This window comes from Haliotis cracherodii, unplaced genomic scaffold (genome assembly GCF_022045235.1).
Source record: "Haliotis cracherodii isolate W230 unplaced genomic scaffold, xgHalCrac1.p SCAF_10, whole genome shotgun sequence".
Lineage (NCBI taxonomy): Eukaryota > Metazoa > Mollusca > Gastropoda > Lepetellida > Haliotidae > Haliotis > Haliotis cracherodii.
Genome location: NW_027266265.1, coordinates 20,323,002 through 20,345,271, shown reverse-complemented (window position 1 = coordinate 20,345,271; position 22,270 = coordinate 20,323,002). Strand labels below are relative to the sequence as shown.

Genomic DNA, 22,270 nt, shown 5'->3' with positions numbered 1-22,270 from the left:
GGTTTTTCTCGTCGGGCGTCTCGGGCATACGTTTGTATGCATCGTGATTCTACCCAGAAGGTGTATAATGCACGTTGGGTTATTTTCACGAAGTGGTGTTGTAAACATCACATTCATTCGCCAGATAAGGTATCTGCGGGATATTGCTCATTTCATGTCTCACTTGCGAGAGACCCGGAAACTCTCCGGGGGTTCCATTGCCAACTACGTCTCGTCCGTTGCTACGGTACGGGACGTTGCTATGGGTACCAGTCTCTCCAAAGGTGATACAGGGTATTATCAAGGGTTTCAAACAGCACGATCTTAAGAAGGGCCGCCTTCGGGCACCGGCCTGGGATCCTTCCCTAGTGTTGCAATCACTTACGGAAGCTCCGTATGAACCCTTGCATAGTGCTTTGTCCTGGCATGTGACTTGGAAAACAGCATTTCTCCTCTCCTTTGCCACGGCGGCACGTGTATCCGAAATTCATGCACTCGATGTTGCCAAGGTACAATTCGATAATGGTGACGAAGGAGCGGTCCGTCTGGGCCTGCTCATGGGCTTTGTCGCCAAGAATCAGAGAATCGGGCAAACGGAGAGAGAATTCACTGTAAGATCACTCAAAGAAATCTTACATCCTGCTGATACTGAGGACAGAGCGCTGTGTCCGGTTAGGGCCCTTAAGTATTATCTTAAGGCTTTGAATGAACGTAGACAAGGGTGTGACCGTCTGTTCATATCGTGTAACCCTAATCGCACGGTTGACATAACTCGCAACTCGATTGCGTTGTGGCTTCGTTCTGTCATCAATATGGTGTACCATTCTCGGGGGTTACCGGTAGCGGGGTCAAACCCTCACGAGATCAGGGATCTAGCGGCAACATTTGCCCTACACTCGAATATCTCTGTTCACAGAATATTACGAGGTTGTTACTGGCGTTCTGACTTGGTATTTGCCTATCATTACCTCAGAAAGGTTTCTGATGAAGACGTGGAGGGGGTGCACTGTCTTGGGCCGCTGATCGCGGCACAATCGGTCATCTAGGGGGGGTGTCCAGCGCAATTCCAAACTCCGCAGTCGTCAGTCCTTGCACGGTGGTCAATCTGGGTCGTCTCCAATGTTCCCACGCCGTGGGTACAGGAGTGGGGGTCCTGCAAACCAGCACACTCACACCACAGGTGAGGCGGCTTTTTGTGTGTTTTGTCCTTATTTGTATTTTGACAATTATGCATTTAATTGTCTGTCGTGTATTCCAACCTTGTGATACATGCTTACGAATACTGGAATTAGGTCACGCGCCTATTACATACTTTAAGTAGGCTTGCTCGGGGATATACGGTCTGAATGAAATTAATTTCCCTCTTTTCGATTGTTTAACCTGATCTAAGATTTAGCTCACACGGATACTGTGTTCTCATCCGCTGTGGCGATGAAATACCTATCCAGTGGGGCCGTTTGGAGTCACCAATCGTTTTGGCAATGACGACTGAGCCTTACGGTATGCGCTTGACAGTGCTTTGGTATTCCTATAGGGTAACGCCTAGCTAAGTGCATGCGCATCGAGTGATTCCGCCTTGGTGTTTACTTCCGCTGGTCGGAAGGAACGCTAGCAGTCAGGATTCGGGTTGTAGGTGCTCCCCACCGCCTACTGTGGTAGTCAGCCTCGGTATAACAGTGGTAACGTATTACTTAATGTAATTTGTAGAATTTTCCTATTCGGAATATTCTATAAGTAATACGTTACACTGGGCTGCTGCCCCCCCGTCCATCTCGCAAGAGACAAGAGTGAAGGGTGTCACATGGCAGCTAGGTGGCTACGCACGTGCTGCATGAGGTAATTGAGATCTCTGTGGTAGATTTCGCTATAGCAGCAGTTGTGGGAGACAACAGCCTCGGTATAACAGTGGTAACGTATTACTTATAGAATATTCCGAATAGGAAAATTCTACAAGATTTGCATGTTTACTTGTACATAATACTGCAACCACTCGCTCAGACCACTGTACATCATTGTCACTAACTTCAGTAGAACTCCAATACCATCACACTTCGATATATGAAAGGGAGCACTAATATGACACCCAGGGGATATTATATATATATTCAACCTTATCTACTAGATACAGTGTCAAATTTATCATTCTCACCACAACTGTTTTGTCAACCTCCGATGACTTCATGCAGAGTAACGAAGCACCTCCCTTCATCGTCACCTCAATTTTACAACAGGTGTGCTTACACGATGCCCAGGGGATGAAAATAACTTTGTATGGTGCAAACTTTCAGACCAAAGTTTTATATATCAGGGATGTGAGCAGGTTTTCGCGAAAAAAGAGGAAAAGTTTTTTAAACATTTGATTGCATTTTAAGCAATTTCGTGCTGTTTGGACAACATTCAACCCAAGAAATGTAATAAGTCAATGGCAAAAGTCAATAAGTCAAATAAACAAGATGGCAGATGCAGTAAAATTTCGAAGTTAAATCAGTACTTTTAAAAAATCGGGCATTGCTTTCGCGCACCTGGCTACCCGCCAGGTCTGGGAGCAATACTGCCATAAACTTCAACCCCAATCCCCCAGACACAAGGACAACTGTAACAAGCTTGCAATGTCTGACCCTTTCCCCATGTTGAAGCATATCGAAAATAACCTTACCTTGTACTTACCTTGTACTTACCTTTTGATGAAAAAAACAAAACTCCATTGCAAACATAAGACATTAATACAACATATAACCCCATGTTATGGGGTTTTGGACGCTGAAGAAACATTCATAGTTTTCTCGCTAATCACATGAACAACTGTAAAACATCTCATTCACTTACAGGCTAAAAGACAACTTTATCTTAAAAACAAGCCATCAGCTGACTCTGAGTATTTACAATTTCTGTGTGACGCCACACCCCACATTATAGTGCAAGTATTCGTGATAGAAAACGTGATAGAAAGCTCTGATCGTAAACAGGACAATCCGCGATGGTTGTCCGGTTTTCGATCCTATTTTTCGCAGTGTTTTTTAAAAAAAATTATTCAATTTTTACGCGGAAAATGTTTTTTTCCGAGGACTACTGTTTTAAAAAACGTGATTTTCCGCGTTACCGCGGAGATTTCACATCCCTGATATATATATATTCAGCCTTATCTACTGGATACAGCTTTGACTTCGATACCTACTACCATTACGTTGCCCACTCAGCAATCGGTTTATTTCATCATATTTTCGTGGGATTTGGCATTGGTTATGGAAGATAAGAAAATTACCAAAATCCCAGACCTACAGGCACTTTGATGCTGATTGCGCCTCAAAGATCAGAAGGCTGAGTTTCGCCCGCGGCATGAGATTTGAATGTCGTACTTCGGTGTTTGTGTACTCCCCTGTTAAGCATCTTCATGCTACATCGTTTAATAACCTCACCAAGAAAACAATATTCTATTTGGCACTGGCCACGGTGGCAAGGGTTACTGAGCTTCATGTTCTCGACATTACCCATGTACACTTTAAGCGTGGTACACACAGAGTCGTTCACCTCGGACTGTGCTATGATTTCAGTGCCAAGAATCAATTACCAGGACAACCCGAATGATCTTTCTCCATCCTACCTTTATCATCAATTGTTAGAGCCAAAGGCGAGAAAGAACTCTTATTATGACCTTTGCACACATTATGAGGTATATCCATTGCTCCAAGCGTGGGGCTCGAAAATAGATTTTTATACCCGTATCTTGCCTTCTCCTGTAGACAGAATTGTTCAAAGTAGTTACAGATCTGCACAAGTGATGCACTCAACGACTGAACAACTGGAGAGTTAATGTCACTGAGGACAGCTTGTGAAGGTATGCCCTCCACCATACCGTCCAATAAAAATGCATTAAGGAGTAATGCAGGATAAGTTAGAAAATCTAGTAAAATCTAGATATTTTTTATATTTGTATTCTTATCATGCATTACTACGTCTAAAGTGGCCCCGAGTCAGAAAGCGGCCTCGCCAGAATGTCTTCAGATGTTACGATCTTGCAGTAATGTGATAATCCATGACATCATCACTGGAGATGGGATTAGCCACACAACTAGTTGGATCAACTTCTTCTTCAGCAAGACCTCAAACAGCTTCTTCTTTCTGTCAAAACCAGCAGTAAATGCATTAAGGAGTAATGCAGGATAAATATACAAATATTTAAAATATTGAGATGTTACTAGAATGATCACTATATACAACATTATAGTGCGGCATGACATTGATGGACAAGGTTACTCAATATGAACTGCACATAAAATGGTATGTACCTAATGGAGTATTTGTGATTGGAACTTTACACAACTTAGTATACATGTACTCCAACTTCTAAATGCCTCTCAAAGTAGTTAGTATTCATGATCTTTAGGTTGGGGTCTCAAATCGCATCCCCCTTGGGTAACGTCTGGATAATATTTAGGTCACTATAGGTAACATTATGAAACATCAATTCATGAAAAAGAATTTCCTATAAATTATGATATATTCTATACAACTATGTCAGTACCTGCCACGTCATGGTTGTGTCAAATGTCGAGGTCACGTTCAAGATCGTTCACTCATGAACTGGCATGTATATGGTGGTCTGTAAATGATTGAGTCTGGACCAAGCAATCAATTGATTGACATGATCATTAACCTGTTCTTCGTTTCTGTTGTGGCTGTTATAAACTCAGAGTGAATACATGAAGGTGAAGACCCAAATGAATGTTTATGTATGTTATGTTTATTGTACAAATTTTTAAATGGACTATGTCGAAAATTTGGACCAACATTAGTTGCAATGGACCCAGGTTCCTACCCAGAATCCCCACTTTGCAATAAGTAGTGTTCTAACTGGTTGTTGGATGACCTTTAAAGTTCCTGTCACTCAGTATAATTGAGGTGTCAAAAAGCATGAGTGTTTTCAGCTTACCTGACTGAAAGACAGACAAGCTTATGTCATGGTCTGTCTGCATCATCTGTTGTGGACATCTCCTTGGAAACCACTCGAAACTTCACATACTACTACCCATCAATGGTGACAACCAATTTTCTCCCAGAGGTTTGAATTAGTCTTCAGAAATAACTTACAAAATAACCACACATAACACCAGGCATATCTGGAAACAAATAGACAAACTAGTCTATGTTGTTCTGGAGAATGGTGAGTTAACTTTAAATTTTATACTTAGGGTTAGCTATCTCACCGAAATCATCAAAGTTCACATGCTCACTGTTAAACCCTGAACTGCATTTATCTGATACACGAGAAACAGTAGCAATAACTTTTAGTGGTACATTTTCAGATCTATTGCGATATACTTTGATCAGCATCCTGTGGTTTGTACAATATGGTCATGAACACACAATATGCCATTTAGAAAGTGATCAAGTGTAACAAATGTTATATTTGGGATAACAGTTTCTTAGTAAAGTACAGATTCTAGTACCTTTTTGATACTGGATTCAACCCACACTGCCAGAGTGAGGCACCTAATCGCAAGCACACAAAGTCAGTGATCTAACACACTCAGCCGCCATGAAAGTCCTATAACTGGTAGTCTAGATCACATACTTTGTGTACCAGTACCTCTCTGACAAGTGTCAACTGGCACGGCTGTCATGACCGAAAGCTATGAACACACAATGCCATTCAGTACCTTGGTATCAAGCCCTCAAAGTTGACCGGGGATGGGTACCAACACTGAAACTGTATCGTCAGTACTCATCTTCCTATCTTTAGATTTTCTGTCATAGTTGGCTTTCATTCTGTCCTACAAGTACTTCAGTAGCCCTCAGAAGACTCGTTCAGAAAGTGGACACATAGTCCAGTAAGGTCAAGTTGGGCAAGTACATAAGATGCAAGTCAGGTTTTTAGAATTTGTTACCTCACGAAACTTCTCAAATGTTGTAGTAAAGTTTGCCGTCAAGGACCGAAGGGAGGTAACTCTCAACTTGCACTCCCGATGGGGACGCCACTAAAGAATTGTTTTCACCTTGCCACAACAGCTAAAAACATTTTATGAGCATTTCACTTGCTGCAACTAACAATCATCAGAAATGTTAAAGCTCTGTTACTCAACCAATATCTTGTGAATAATGAATATACCACTTTGGGGATATTGAAATGTATATTTCAAATACTGCTGTTAAGACCTTGTCTAAACGTGGGGTAGAATGTGTCCCCTGCACCCCATTGCTGGTCTAAGAGGCAACCGAATTGGGCACCCTGTTTGCCGTGGGCTGTGCCCTGTGTCGACAGAGGAAGGGAGTCTGGTGGTTGATTCTGACAAGACTGCTGCGCCATTCGATCCGACTATTGGCCACGTTTCTTGGTTATTGAAGCTCTAGACAAAGAATCAATCAAATTGAAACCATTTGCAATCTCCAAAGGTATCTTTCTTATCTGAAGAGAGGTTACAAATGTCACAAAGCTTTGATCTGGTTCTCTCCTTGTAGAAACGCCAGCACCTATTGCCTCAAACTTGCCTCTGCAGACGCCTCTCCTAGCGCCTATACAGATAGCGCCTATCCATCTGACAACGCCTATACAGACGCTCGCACCGCCGCCACGACACACCTCGTCGGATGCCTATACAAACGCTATCTCTTCCATTGGTCGTTGATGTATCATCTACCTCCCATTACTCCTTGTACTCAACTTCACTCAGTATATCCTCATGTCGGAATGACATTCGTTCGTCTTGCCTTCGCTCTAGCAGTTACCATTCAGACTGATGGACTAGACCAGGTAGTAGACTGGTTTGCCAACAGACTTGAGACAGTCGCTCCCCCTCCTGGCCTAAAGGTCAATAGTAAGACCGCCATCCAATCGGACCCTACCTAACACACACCAGACCCTCAGATCAAGGACATGATCTTGGCCCTGGACGAGGACTTTAGCAAGCTCTCTCTGACTCAGTCCTTTAGAGCCCCACGCAATAAACTAAGCGACTATCCGGTTCACTCTCTCCAGGTCGCGGACCAAGCTCACTTATTAGACGAGGATCTGCACCGCATGACCAGGTCCAACCGTCCCACCACAGTACAAGTTACAGACAACAAACTCGCTTACATGGAGACAGAGATTGGTCGCACTCTCAAGCCACTCTCACTTATGTGTCGTCCTCCAGTGCCAGGATCTGTCAAAGCATAATCCACATAGGATAGACCACCTAACCAACGTCATATCCTACCTCCAACAACAAATAGAGCATATGAGCATATCCAATATGTAAGCTGCTCTGATTGAACTTACAATCACATAACGCCTGTGCTACCTTGCTCTATCAGACTGGGACCCAGAATTTTAAGAGAGACCTCCTTCGTCAACCCTGGTCCTCCTCTGACCTATTTAACGGACAGGCCTCCAAGACCCACTCCTGTGTTTCTTCGCCTGAGACAAGACTAGTCTCAAGACCCTGGCTAGGGTATCACAGCCAGCCTATTGTAAGGCATCCCAACCTGGCTCCTACCAGCCCCTGGGGCAGGGCTCCACCTCAACCTTTCGGGGCAGAGTCAAAGGCATGTCCTCAGACTCATACCAGTCCCTGCGGCCACTCCAAGGGAGGAATTGGCGACCGCAAGGACTTGAAGTGAATCAAGCTTTCTCTGACTCTGTCATCTAAGACTGCCTCCTGAATCATTGGGACACGGTCACTATACTTCACCACAGGGACTTCACCCTCGGGCTCCTGTACCAGTTGGGTTGGAAGTTGAGTTGACACCCTCATATTGCCTTCAGTTCATCGGGGATTTCTTTCAGACACACCTCGACCTCCTCTCTGTACCCAGGGTCCGATGGGAGCGCTTGCAAACACACCTGATTCCAGCTCTCCACCTACCACGCACTCGGCGCCAATGGCAAGTCCTCCTAGGCCTCCTAACCTCAGCGCAGGACTTGACATACAGAGGAAGACTTCAACTGCACTCAGTTCAAATGTTATTGGCTCCCTACATCAGGCGCCAGGACCCCTCGGTGTCCATCGTCCTCCTGGATCACCTCAAACGGCGTCTCCGGTGGTGGGCGGTGGAATTGAATGTCTTAGGCGCAACTCCTTGACAGGGCTTACGACCTCACTGCGCTTATTTGTAGATGCCTCCCAGCAGGGATGGGATGCACATCTAGAGGGTCAGGTCGCCTTGGGGCTGTGGTCTGCCGATCAGCGCCTATCACAAACTGGAGGCGCTCATCTTAGCCATCGCTCATTGGAAGCAGGCACTCAGAGACACGCACAGCTCTCCATCTCGACGGACAACATAACCTCATCTGGTGCCTACAGAACCAAGGAACAATTTGCCTCAATTCCTTGCTCTATCTTTGCCACATTTAGGTTGGGAGACAAGAAGGCAAAATTTCGTCCACCAGCTTGGGACTTGAACATCATTCTCACCTTGCTGAGAGACGCGCCCTTTAAGCCACTCAATGCGGCATTGCTCTACAAATCTGAAAAAAACAGTCTTCCTCCACACACAGCAGCCTGTGTCAGTGAGCTACATGCCTTGGACGTCACTGTGAGCATGGAGGGCACGTGGAAGATTCTCACCCATGTATATGATCTCTTAGAGTGTGTCCCCCTAAGTATTGATAACGACCCCATGTATTTATGCTGAAGGGGTCCCTGTCCCCACTTGTTCAAGTTTCTTGGCAGAATTTGACATGTACCTTCAATTTGAAATTTTCTCACCTGTTCAACTCATGGCTGAGATTGAAAGTCAAGGTCATTAAAGCAGAGGTATCATTTAGTTTTTAAGGTACCAAGAGGAATTGAAATATTGTATTCAAGATGTACTCCATTGGGCATGTATTCCCAGTCTCAAAGTGATGTTTTAGGGTAGCAAGTGGCAGTGGACTAAGTTGTACAGCATTAGACAACATTTTGGTATCAAATATGAATATGGATAGATATTGGTGAGGTCAGGTGTCACCTAATTTGGTAGACTGAAAATGGTTCATGACTCATATTTGTGGGGATAATGTTCCGGGGCACCTTCAGGAAAAGGTGGTCGGGGGTGCTTTTGTTTTGGCATGAATGCAAACACCTTTCTCATCTAGTCTGAACATGTGATAACATGTCAATCCTGATCAACTGTTATTACCTACTAGGCCAAATACAAGAAGAGTAAACACAAGAAGGAGAAGAAGAAGAGGAAGAAGAAGAAGAAAACAGAGAGGAAAGTGAGCTCCACTGAGGATTCTGACACCTCAGGCTCCAAGAGTGATACAGTTGGGTCCTCAGACCACCAACTCCTGGAGAGGTAGGCAGTGTATTGTGTGGTGGATGTGTGTAACCTCCCCATAGTCCTCATGACAGGTACAAACATCCAACATAACATCTCAAATCATATTTGGTTAAGAGTACAGCTTACACAAGTTGATGTGAATGTCAGGGTTGTCCTATCCACATTTTCTCAGTGCACTCATGAGTGATGATTTGCCATTAATTGCCAAATGTGAAAGTAGATCTAACTGAAGTTGTTCAGGGCATCAAAAGACCTAAATATCTGTATCAAGATACTACCTGTACTAAGTAGCCCACAGTTTGATGTTCGAGCATTTCACTTGAGACAATCATCTCTAATTATTCTGATTACTGTTGTTTGTTCCAGACTGAAGTCTCTCGAAGGAAGTAGACTAAAAGCAGCAGACTTCATGTAACCCAGCGCTTACTGGCTTGCATGGCATGTGGAACCCATTGAATAAATTAATGATGTTTTTATGCTTGCTCTTAACATTTTTATTCTATTATGAATTGGTTTGAGTAAGATCTCTTTTGACTTAGCAAACCCTCTCCATAACAGTATCAAATTACAGGTTTATAATAAATAAGATGGCAATAAATAACTGAGTAGAGCAAAAACAAGAGAAATGACAGTTGTCAAGAATAAGCTACTTTATCGTGCAAGTCAATAGTCACTTCTAGGATTTTAAACATAAGTGTTTGAATTAGTGATATATTTGAAACATTCACATTGATTGTGGCTGGGATCACTGTTGTTTGTGTGCAAACAACTGATTGCTAAACATAGTGCCACACCACTAGCTCACCTGGATATGAAATCAACATTTAAAACATAAACAGCCACTGAATGAAGATACTGTCAGCATTGATATAAAGAGCATTTCTGCATTAATAAAAACTTAACACTAATATTTAAGATTAACAAAATATGATGTAATCATGAACATATTTAGGACAGCATAAGTTTCGGAGGCAAATATGCACTTGGAGAGAATTTCAGAACATGTTCAATTTAAAATATTTGAAAAAAACCACAACATTTATGTTGGGCCCCATTTATATCATGTCTCACTCCACATGTACCACATTTTATAAAAGTAGCCATAAATAGCTCTTTAAATACAGGGCTTGGGAGACATTGGGGTGTCGTCAAGCTTGAAGTTACAGCTTAATTGGGTCAAGTAGTTTCTGAGGAGATGATGTTAATAGTGAGAATAAAAGTATTTAAAGGCATCATAAGGAGGATGTCAAAGTGCAAAGGTCAAAATAAAGGTCTTAATTTAAAATATGACTAAAAGTGTGGAACATGTTGAGCCTCACTGTGGTGGTCAGGGTACTGGCTATGAGAAGGTTTAGCTCATGGTATGGTTAAAGTGCAATGGTCAAATCAAGGTAAATATTAATAACATCTTAATCACACTTTTATTTTAACTATTTAATGCAATAAGAAAAAAAGTTGCAAAATAGACAATAGATGTTATGTTTCTCATCCTAATGAGCAGACACTATAGAGTCAAGATGCTATATTAGATCTCATTTTTTTACATATTGTAGCAGTTCACTTCTGGGGTCATGTGTCATGGTGTTCAAGATGCAGAATAGTTAAGGATTATATTTTAAAAATTGAAGTAATATGATGATGGCGGTGCATGAGAACGAAGTCTATTAATTTGTTAGCCTTACTTTACCTTTAGCCTTAGGTGTGTATACACTACGTTCCTCGATCACACATGTAAGCTTTGTTGTGATTTAGTAGTGTCTCAATCTCATTAAAATCAGATCTTAGTTCTCGCTACCGCTAACGAGATGTCCTCAGATCTTTGTTTAGCGGTAGCGAGAACTAAGATCTGATGTTAATGAGATTGGTAGTGTCTAAGTTTAGTCAGCAAATGAAATATGGCTGTTATTAGCTTGTGGGCCATACTGCTTGCATAAACTTAGTGTGAAACCTATTATTGTCTGATATTGAAGTAATGTAAAAATAGGATGTGTGCAAGGCACATGCTCCAAAAGAACTATTGAAATTTCTGCAGTGTAATTACTGGTTTCCCTCTCAGTGGAACCAGGTCCTGTCTTGATTTGAAAATCAGCAGTGTGTGTTCACAAAGATTTCAATTGTTCCAGAAAATGCTCCAAAAAGAATTATGCTTCAGACTAATGAAAAAATTCAAATTCTCTGCTGCAAAAAAAATATTTAGGCACATAGTTTTAATTAATAAAATATCTGGTTTTGCAGCTATAGCTGAAAACATAACCAGTCACCATACAAAATCCAAGCCCCCTCCCTCAATATCAAATGGTTGGTCCCTTAGTTGTCTAATTCAAACAGAAACAAAATTGTAAATATGATTGTTTTATTACATATACACTTAGTACACATGTTACAAATATCAACATTTTCATGATTCAAATTAAGGACAAATTATCTCTTTTATGCTTTAATTTCAAAACAAACTCGACGTTAGCATCCTACATATACGAAATCATCTGTGAAAGTTTGATACACAATATAAGTATTAACAGTACTGAACAATGGAATGCTTTTGAAATGCCTGTGCATCAGTTTGTTTGTAATGATTTTGATGTTGACTCCTAATGAGATTGAAAGTCATGAATCAGAAGAGACACTAAAATGGTTTGGTGTAATCAAAGCCTCCCATCCTTGGACGGACTGGTGAACATTAATTCCATGGGCTAGGCAAGTTTCCACACACCACATGACACATCTACGAAAGGCCTCCTACAACACATGTCTCCATTACAAGGAGACTGTCACAGCCATTGTATTGAAAGAAGTGACTTCATTGCGATGACATCCTCCATGACTTCCATCACACACGACCATCCTCAACTCCAGCTTGGGTCATCAGGTCAGCAATATTCTTCTCAAGGTCATCAATGCGGTTTCCCATATCATCAAGTGAGAGAGTTAAAGAAATCCAATAGGAATGAATAAATAATATCCTACCGATACTGGACAAAACACAAGTGATATACCTTTAATTTACAGTCAAAATTGGATGTGTCAAATTTTCCGTTTATCTCAAACTTTTACAAAATTCCCCTGACAACTCAATCAGTTCAAAAGAGAAATAATGTCCACACCTGCCAACTCTCACCAAACTTTTAACTATCTTCACTCTTAAGTTGTCTGATCTAATTGCAATTTCCGCAATTACATCAAAGGCAGGATGCTTTCTAATAACAGGCCAATATCCAATCAATTCAATATACTTTGTTAGATGTCTCAAACCCAAACTTCCTTCCAGATCACAGCGAGTTTGACTTTTGATTTTTCGCAGTTCCAGGACTCAAAATAATAACACTCATCAGATGTTAATCCCCTTCAAAAAGTACCAAAATGTTGTAAACTTTTGGTTTTTTGGTTGGATCAAGGTGATGGGAAGACTGACTAAACTATATGCATTGATACAGAATGAAACACAAGATGTGTTGCATCATTTATATCATGACACACCAGTGTATTGTTTCAGCCACAATGTGTTCTACAACACTGCATTAATGACATGATATGCTGATGAACCTCCCAAAGAGAAGACAAGGGATGTTTGCTTAAACAATTGATAACTGAAAGGATATTTCTTGTGATGATCTGATCTGACATGACCTGGAACTTGTCCTGCATCTGTTGGAGTAGGTTCTGCACCTGGAATACACAAGTCATATTGACTAACAAGTTTTGTAATGTCACCTTATCACAACTCTCTCACATGTTACCAAATATGAGAGCACTGTGGTTCAGGCGATATTATTATTAACTGTATGCTGCTACCATATGTCTTCCTCCTTCCATGCTATCATATCACTACCATAAATGTGCAAAAATGAAATGGTGTCTGAACTGATTTGAGGGATATGACAGGGATACATAATCCAATTGGCCTACAATACACCTTAGACTAGCAGGCTTGTAATCATGTTAAACCCTGTGTACAGTAACCATAGCCAGCTTTAATTATGTGGCCCAGTAGTCCAAGACCCACGATTCGCTGTGCAGGGTTGCAGTCCTAGGCGCGCCAGAAACCTATGATTGTCAAAGTTAAGGCACAGTAGGAATTGGCAATTGGAAAATGAAGACTTATAAAGATATATGTTAACCCTTCAATCTTTACCTTAAATTAATCACATTTACATTTTACTCCTTCCAAGCCACAAATGAAACCTGTACTCTCCAAACCTTAGTTCCTGAATTGCAAATTTGATTGGGAATGCCATTCAGATGTGAAAGTAAATGCGTCTGATGTTACAGAATTTATCCATACAAAAATTTCACATTCAGAAATATAATATACATGAATACATCTATATTCACAACTACCAACGGAAACAAGTTCACTACAGTCCTTGAAACCTTGAAGATACAATCATAAACTGACTATGTAATACGGTAGACTTTGTATGCTTCAGCCCATGTACAATATTGATGGAACTTGCAATAGCAATTACAACATCAGACAATCCATAATCCAGCTTGGATACAGACAATCGAAGTGAACAACACCAGTTTGTGTCCTATCTTTGCTTGCCTGGTTACCACCAGCCCCTGGATAGCAAACACCTTAAAGTTGTTTCTACTTCGGATCAATAAAAGTAACTCCCATTGCAAGTACTCTGAGGAAGCTAAAACAACAGTCTTGCCTTTTCCCCTAAAGCACATACATGCATAATGGTTTTCTTCCTACATCTACTGACGATGTGCCAAAATAAACCATAATGAGTAGGCCTAGATCTAGGCCTATTGCAGAATCCAAAATTTAACAATCTTGACAACTTTAAATCATGATTAACAGTGAGTTATCTGAACATGCTGAAAGTTATGAAGAATCGTATTTGTCGAATGGGGACGGACATGTCTGGCAGATCTGAACTGCTGACATCATGGACATACATGTCAACTGCTGAAGGAGATCGTGACCCATCGGCTCTAGTCGGTTTTATAAGAACACAATTAAAAATGTCAACACGTTAGGCCAAAATCTAGTAGATCTAGTATTCAGTAGGCCTTTTGGACGATTCTGAAGTGGCACATTTATCAATAGGCCCAGAGCAAGTGACAATTACGCCCGAATAAACATGGTAGTTATTGCAAGTGTGTCTAACAAAGTTGCCAGTGACGAACTGTATCATGCAAGTCGACATTAAGTTACCTGTCAAATCACCGAACAAGTTGACACATGACGAGAATAGAGCCTCGAAGTAAGACGAGGAAACCAGGAAACCGATGCGCCCTATATTTGTCTGCTGCGTGCAGATAACTACTGTGCATGTAGTTAGGTTTCAGTGCACACCACTATTTATATACCTTGTTGGATATCGGTTTGAAATTACTTACAAATGTGGTCAAATCCTGAATGTTCTTGGGATCGGAACCGTTTGCAGCGTAGTCTTTCCCTAGGTCCGCCATTCTGTAAACTCGCACTGACTGACTGACGAACCACGCATGCGCTCTGTATTATAGGAAATGCGATCTAGCAAATATACACAGCAGTTGTTTCCCCTTTTCAATGTTTTCGTAGTACAAAAGACGTGTACTGGCGCTATTCAGGCAAGGAACAATGCCTGTTCTGACTTGACACAACAGCTTCATCCCCGTTGCTTAGTAAACATGATTGGATTAGCACTGGGAAATTACCCACCTGATTAGATACGCATGAATCAAATGCAGGCCTGCACTGTAGCCATTGATTCGTGAAACTGCTAATTTGCCCATTATTCAACTTAAGAAACAGGTTGTGGGAATAATAGCAATTAATTTGTAATCCTACATTAGTAGTCACACTCGTCAATGTAATTCTGGTTACCATAGTGATGTATGTAAACTTGTATTTGTACTATCATAGTTAACAGAAAATATAAGGAACGACAAAAGAACGTTCGCCATTAGACAAATGTTTGTTATTCTATACCAAAATGGCAAATCTTCTGGCTTCTATAAAAGTAGATCTAATTGTTTTGACATTATAATGCAATGAAACACAGTTATTTGTTTATTTTAAATCACCCCTTGACTTGAGCTTTTAAAAATCTTTAAGAATCTTCTCCCAGGAAACACAAAGTCCAGAGGGTGTTTGAATTCAAACATATCTTTGACAATCAATAGGATTGGCAAAAGGCTCCAGGAACTTGCTCGATCATTTCCTTTTCAAAATCACAGAGTGATTCATATATCAACACGTGCTATCAACAGTGTCATTTACAACAAACATAATTGGAGACAAAATCATGATTTTGTTGAAGTTTCAAGTTGACAGAAATTTATTATGTACATCATTTAAAAAAGAAGGCGTTGACGGTCAGAATTACGTCACAATAAATAATTATATTGTGATCAAATTTTGTTCCAAATTTTGAAACGTAATGTTATGTAATAGTGATCTACGAGATCTTACGTAATTGCGACATTCGAGGAAATAATGTGAAGAAAACACGATTTAAAATGACTACATACATTCCTCATTCTTGCTGTAAAAGGCGACTATGCTTTTCGTAAGAGGCGACTAACGAGATCGGGTGGTCAGCCTCGCTGACTCGGTTGATGCATGTCATCTTATCCAAATTGCGTGGATCGATGCTCATGATATCAATCACTGCATTGTCTGGTCCAGATTCGATTATTTACAGACCGCCGTCATATAGCTGGAATATTTCTGAGTGCGGCGTTAAACAACAAACCAAACCAAAACATACATTCTTCAGTAATTTATGTAAATACTTAGAATCTTGCCTATGCGGTAAAACCAAGGAACAGTGTTTTGTGAGTGGCGTATTTTAGGTTTAAATACTTTTAATGAACGGGGTCCTTTTGTTCAAATCATTTAATTCGCAAAACACGTACCACCACTCGGTGGTACAAGAGCATGTGTACAATAATGGAGAAAGGTATAACTGTGGATCATATAAAGTGCAACAAAGATAAATATATTCTGAAATTAAGTAATGCATAGTTTCAACACATATTCATGTAGACATTAATGCCGTGATTCACAATTTGCTCATGCACATTCATGCACGGCCTACACTTTGGATGATTTTGTGTTTTGTTAAAACGTAAATATAACGTTTACGAACCACAACACTACCGTAACTGTCATATGAACATACACAGCCTCATTGCTGCAACACTACCGTAACTGTCATATGAACATACACAGCCTTAGTGCTACAACACTACCGTAACTGTCATATGAACATACACAGCCTCATTGCTACAACACTACCGTAACTGTCATATGAACATACACAGCCTTAGTGCTACAACACTACCGTAACTGTCACACTTGAACATACACAGCCTCATTGCTACAACACTACCGTAACTGTCATATGAACATACACAGCCTCATTGCTACAACACTACCGTAACTGTCATATGAACATACACAGCCTCATTGCTACAACACTACCGTAACTGTCATATGAACATACACAGCCTTAGTGCTACAACACTACCGTAACTGTCATATGAACATACACAGCCTCATTGCTACAACACTACCGTAACTGTCATATGAACATACACAGCCTCATTGCTGCAACACTACCGTAACTGTCACACTTGAACATACACAGCCTTAGTGCTACAACACTACCGTAACTGTCACACTTGAACATACACAGCCTTAGTGCTACAACACTACCGTAACTGTCATATATGAACATACACAGCCTTAGTGCTACAACACTACCGTAACTGTCACACTTGAACATACACAGCCTTAGTGCTACAACACTACCGTAACTGTCACACTTGAACATACACAGCCTTAGTGCTACAACACTACCGTAACTGTCACACTTGAACATACACAGCCTTAGTGCTACAACACTACCGTAACTGTCATATATGAACATACACAGCCTTAGTGCTACAACACTACCGTAACTGTCATATATGAACATACACAGCCTTAGTGCTACAACACTACCGTAACTGTCATAATTGAACATACACAGCCTTAGTGCTACAACACTACCGTAACTGTCATATATGAACATACACAGCCTTAGTGCTACAACACTACCGTAACTGTCACACTTGAACATGCACAGCCTTAGTGCTACAACACTACCGTAACTGTCATAATTGAACATACACAGCCTTAGTGCTACAACACTACCGTAACTGTCATATATGAACATACACAGCCTTAGTGCTACAACACTACCGTAACTGTCATAATTGAACATACACAGCCTTAGTGCTACAACACTACCGTAACTGTCACACTTGAACATACACAGCCTTAGTGCTACAACACTACCGTAACTGTCATACTTGAACATACACAGCCTTAGTGCTACAACACGACCGTAACTGTCATACTTGAACATACACAGCCTTAGTGGTACAACACTACCGTAACTGTCATACTTGAACATACACAGCCTTAGTGCTACAACACTACCGTAACTGTCACACTTGAACATACACAGCCTTAGTGCTACAACACTACCGTAACTGTCATATATGAACATACACAGCCTTAGTGCTACAACACTACCGTAACTGTCACACTTGAACATACACAGCCTTAGTGCTACAACACTACCGTAACTGTCACACTTGAACATACACAGCCTTAGTGCTACAACACTACCGTAACTGTCACACTTGAACATACACAGCCTTAGTGCTACAACACTACCGTAACTGTCATACTTGAACATACACAGCCTTAGTGCTACAACACTACCGTAACTGTCACACTTGAACATACACAGCCTTAGTGCTACAACACTACCGTAACTGTCACACTTGAACATACACAGCCTTAGTGCTACAACACTACCGTAACTGTCACACTTGAACATACACAGCCTTAGTGCTACAACACTACCGTAACTGTCATACTTGAACATACACAGCCTTAGTGGTACAACACTACCGTAACTGTCATACTTGAACATACACAGCCTTAGTGCTACAACACTACCGTAACTGTCACACTTGAACATACACAGCCTTAGTGCTACAACACTACCGTAACTGTCATATATGAACATACACAGCCTTAGTGCTACAACACTACCGTAACTGTCATACTTGAACATACACAGCCTTAGTGCTACAACACTACCGTAACTGTCACACTTGAACATACACAGCCTTAGTGCTACAACACTACCGTAACTGTCACACTTGAACATACACAGCCTTAGTGCTACAACACTACCGTAACTGTCATACTTGAACATACACAGCCTTAGTGCTACAACACTACCGTAACTGTCATATATGAACATACACAGCCTTAGTGCTACAACACTACCGTAACTGTCATACTTGAACATACACAGCCTTAGTGCTACAACACTACCGTAACTGTCATATATGAACATATACAGCCTTAGTGCTACAACACTACCGTAACTGTCATACTTGAACATACACAGCCTTAGTGCTACAACACTACCGTAACTGTCACACTTGAACATACACAGCCTTAGTGCTACAACACTACCGTAACTGTCACACTTGAACATACACAGCCTTAGTGCTACAACACGACCGTAACTGTCATATATGAACATACACAGCCTTAGTGCTACAACACTACCGTAACTGTCATATATGAACATACACAGTCTTAGTGCTACAACACTACCGTAACTGTCATACTTGAACATACACAGCCTTAGTGCTACAACACGACCGTAACTGTCATATATGAACATACACAGCCTTAGTGCTACAACACTACCGTAACTGTCACACTTGAACATACACAGCCTTAGTGCTACAACACTACCGTAACTGTCATATATGAACATACACAGTCTTAGTGCTACAACACTACCGTAACTGTCATATGAACATACACAGCCTTAGTGCTACAACACTACCGTAACTGTCATATGAACATACACAGCCTTAGTGCTACAACACTACCGTAACTGTCACACTTGAACATACACAGCCTTAGTGCTACAACACTACCGTAACTGTCATACTTGAACATACACAGCCTTAGTGCTACAACACGACCGTAACTGTCATACTTGAACATACACAGCCTTAGTGCTACAACACTACCGTAACTGTCACACTTGAACATACACAGCCTTAGTGCTACAACACTACCGTAACTGTCATACTTGAACATACACAGCCTTAGTGCTACAACACTACCGTAACTGTCATATATGAACATATACACAGCCTTAGTGCTACAACACTACCGTAATGTCACACTTGAACATACACAGCTTCGTGCATTCATACCTACACGTGCACACACCAACACCACATCCACCAGCAGCTTCACAGACACATATGCATCATACCCACTGAACCACTCACATATCCACCCGTCCTTCCGACCCACATCCAACCCATGCGTCCATCCATCACACACCACACCACACACATCTGATATGCAGGCTTCATCCACGGTGTTACAGCTCCGTGACAAACGACATTGAATCATACAAACCCAGTGGCTGATACCACAGACAATCTTGGCCGGCTCTTCAAATGCCAGCAATGACAGAATAACTGTCTTACAAAAAGTATTGCTGTTTATTGGATATGATACATTAACGTCAAACAGAAGATGGACCTGCGCGTGTGAGGCAAGCTTGATCACATAGTCGTGACCCAGTCATCTTTCCAAGTCTACTCAAGAATCAATGTTCAAAGAATAGGGATATGAACCACTTTTGAAAGCTGTCTTCTTTAAAAAAGAGCAATCGACATGTAGTCACGCCAACTATCCAGCAGCCGTAAATATGAAGTAATAAATAAGAAAACTACAGCGAAACGCTCTTAAATCACAGTGGACAGAATATTGATTAAATATCCTTTTCTTCGATCAGACAATTCTTAATTTTCATGTTCACCGAAAAACATATTATTGACAGGGCTGTGTTATCTACGTGGCAAGAATCGACAAGTTATGAATACACGCACGTCTTCAACCACTGGACATTATTTGTTGGAATTAATAAACAGAAATGAAATGGAATAGATTACTTTAATATTACACGATAAAACCGGAAAATGGAAACGAAGTCCCTTGCAGTCCCTTTGAGGAGAGGGATGCAAGGCCGATAAGGTTACAATTGGTGAAATATGCATGGCGAAATGTTTGATCTTCGATGCCAATAGTTGTTGTTATGTTTATCCTATATTTCAAATACAAAACCGTGGTTTTTCCGTGTATGGGCAATGGCAATGGGCAGTCGTTATTAGAGGTTTGGGAGTACAGCATATGAGACCTACTATTCATTTCTTCTTTAACCTAGCCAAAAGTCACGTGGTATATCTGACGCAGTGTTCGAAATAAGCGCCTGTCCGTAGCCCCTCGGCAGGCGGATCTCATGTCGGGCCCCTAGTTTCAAAGTTGTATGGGTACTTATGGCCTGCATTAAATTTACGTGTCGATTTATTTGTCACAATAAGATTTTACTTAAATGAGGGCCTGCACCTTCTAATGTCTGTGGATCCTGATGTCAGTCTGGCATTTGTTTAATTTCAAACACTGAACTGACGTACTATATGTAGTCGCTTTGACACCTGCGAATGTCCACATCCTCATGTATGCATGTCCACTGTAACAACGAGTGGTCTAACTTGGTGATTAGATGCCCATCTGCCTTACCGATAATACCCGGATAACAAGTTAATATATCTGATCTAATAAGCTCGTTTCTGAAAATTAAAAGATAGCCATGCGGCACAATACTATAGTCAACCACTGTCTGCCCTCTAGACGGTACGTAAAATCATTCAGAAGTGTGTTTCTCCCATTGAGGGCATTTTATTTATTTCTGGTGGAAAATTCAGGGGGTAAGTAAAGCGGCATTCACACTTGCGTTAGTAGCTGTTGTTATCCTTAAGGATATTAACGTAGCCAAAATAACACTAACGTGTCGAAATATGTCCAAAAAAGCTTGACTACGTCGAACAATGTTTCTATATCAAAGTGTTACCAGGGAAATGTCCGTCCAATTACAGACAAGTACGTTGTACTAGAGTGAACAACATTGAAGTACGAAAAGGGTGCATTCTTTCACTTTTGAATTCCTGACAAAGCACATATATAAATTATTTCATTCCTTTCGTCATTTTGGTCTTAGTTAGGGTTAGCTTAACTAAAGTCTAGCTATGAAGAAAACAAGAAACAGGAGAGGTCAAACCCCAGCTTCTGACATTGCTGAGGTTACTGAGGTTCATGAGAATCCTGAGGCTCCTCATGTTTCTGGGGTTGCTGAGGATCCGATCTATGAAGACTTACAGGATATTGATAACGTTGATGCTACTCCCCCAGATCCAGAAAGCTCTCAGAGTTGCAATGTCCAGGAAGAGTGCAGGTGGCGCAAGTACAGGCACAAGCGACGACTCAAGCAAGGACTCAAGCAAAGGCACATGCACAGCAACAACAGTCACAACCTCATCCACATATGCTATCTCAGACGCAATCACAGCATCAGCAGCTACACACCATCCCTCCTGTCACATCATCCACCAGTGGGGACTACCAGATAGCTTCAAATATTGCTGTTTCAGAGCAGCAACAGTGCCCAACGGGATGGATGCCACCCTGGCAGCATGGTTATCAACCACAGCAGCCGCAGCAGGGACAGTCAGAGCGGTCTTCAAGTGCACCTCCAGCACACTCTCTACAGGACTTCCTTGAATTCTAGAGTGTAGGTTTTGAGGAATGGATTGACCTTTGTTCCTGTTTGGCAACCACTGTCACCACTGCCTGGAGGATCAAAGACTGTTGATGCTCTCTGTATTTTTATTTTGTATGTTTGTTTGTATTTAAACATAAAGTTGAAATAAAAAATACAAATGTGATGTTGTTGATATGATATGATATGAAAACAGCCAAATTATTAACTAAGAGAGTTGTGCTAGCAAACCAAAACAATTTGCTTGTGCCTATTAAAAGGCCATTTGAAACAAATTGTGTAAATAAGGTCCTATTTCCAAATATAGATAGAATCTAAATTGAAAATAGATGTTGGAAGACCCTCATTTCAATTAAAGGTATAGCTTATATATAGTTAAAGCTACTTTACTGTAT

At 41.1% G+C, this 22,270-nt stretch overlaps 2 protein-coding genes across 2 annotated transcripts in view; one reads left to right on the top strand and one right to left on the bottom strand.

Moving 5' to 3' along the window:
* Positions 1-9,674, top strand: part of LOC139454190 (G patch domain-containing protein 1-like) — a 67,511-nt gene extending 57,837 nt beyond the window's left edge. Inside the window, exons 18-19 of the mRNA XM_071235755.1 lie at positions 9,083-9,234; positions 9,586-9,674. Of these exons, the coding sequence (XP_071091856.1) occupies positions 9,083-9,234; positions 9,586-9,634 (201 nt within the window). The 3' untranslated portion in view covers positions 9,635-9,674. The remainder of the gene's footprint in view (positions 1-9,082; positions 9,235-9,585) is intronic.
* Positions 9,675-11,570: 1,896 nt separating this feature from the next.
* Positions 11,571-14,677, bottom strand: LOC139447966 (heat shock factor-binding protein 1-like). The gene is made up of 3 exons (XM_071229469.1): positions 14,572-14,677; positions 12,819-12,885; positions 11,571-12,138 (listed from the first exon to the last, which is right to left on the bottom strand). Exons 1-3 carry the CDS (start codon positions 14,641-14,643, stop codon positions 12,050-12,052), a joined length of 228 nt encoding a protein of 75 aa, XP_071085570.1. The 5' UTR covers positions 14,644-14,677; the 3' UTR covers positions 11,571-12,049.
* Positions 14,678-22,270: the final 7,593 nt, after the last annotated feature.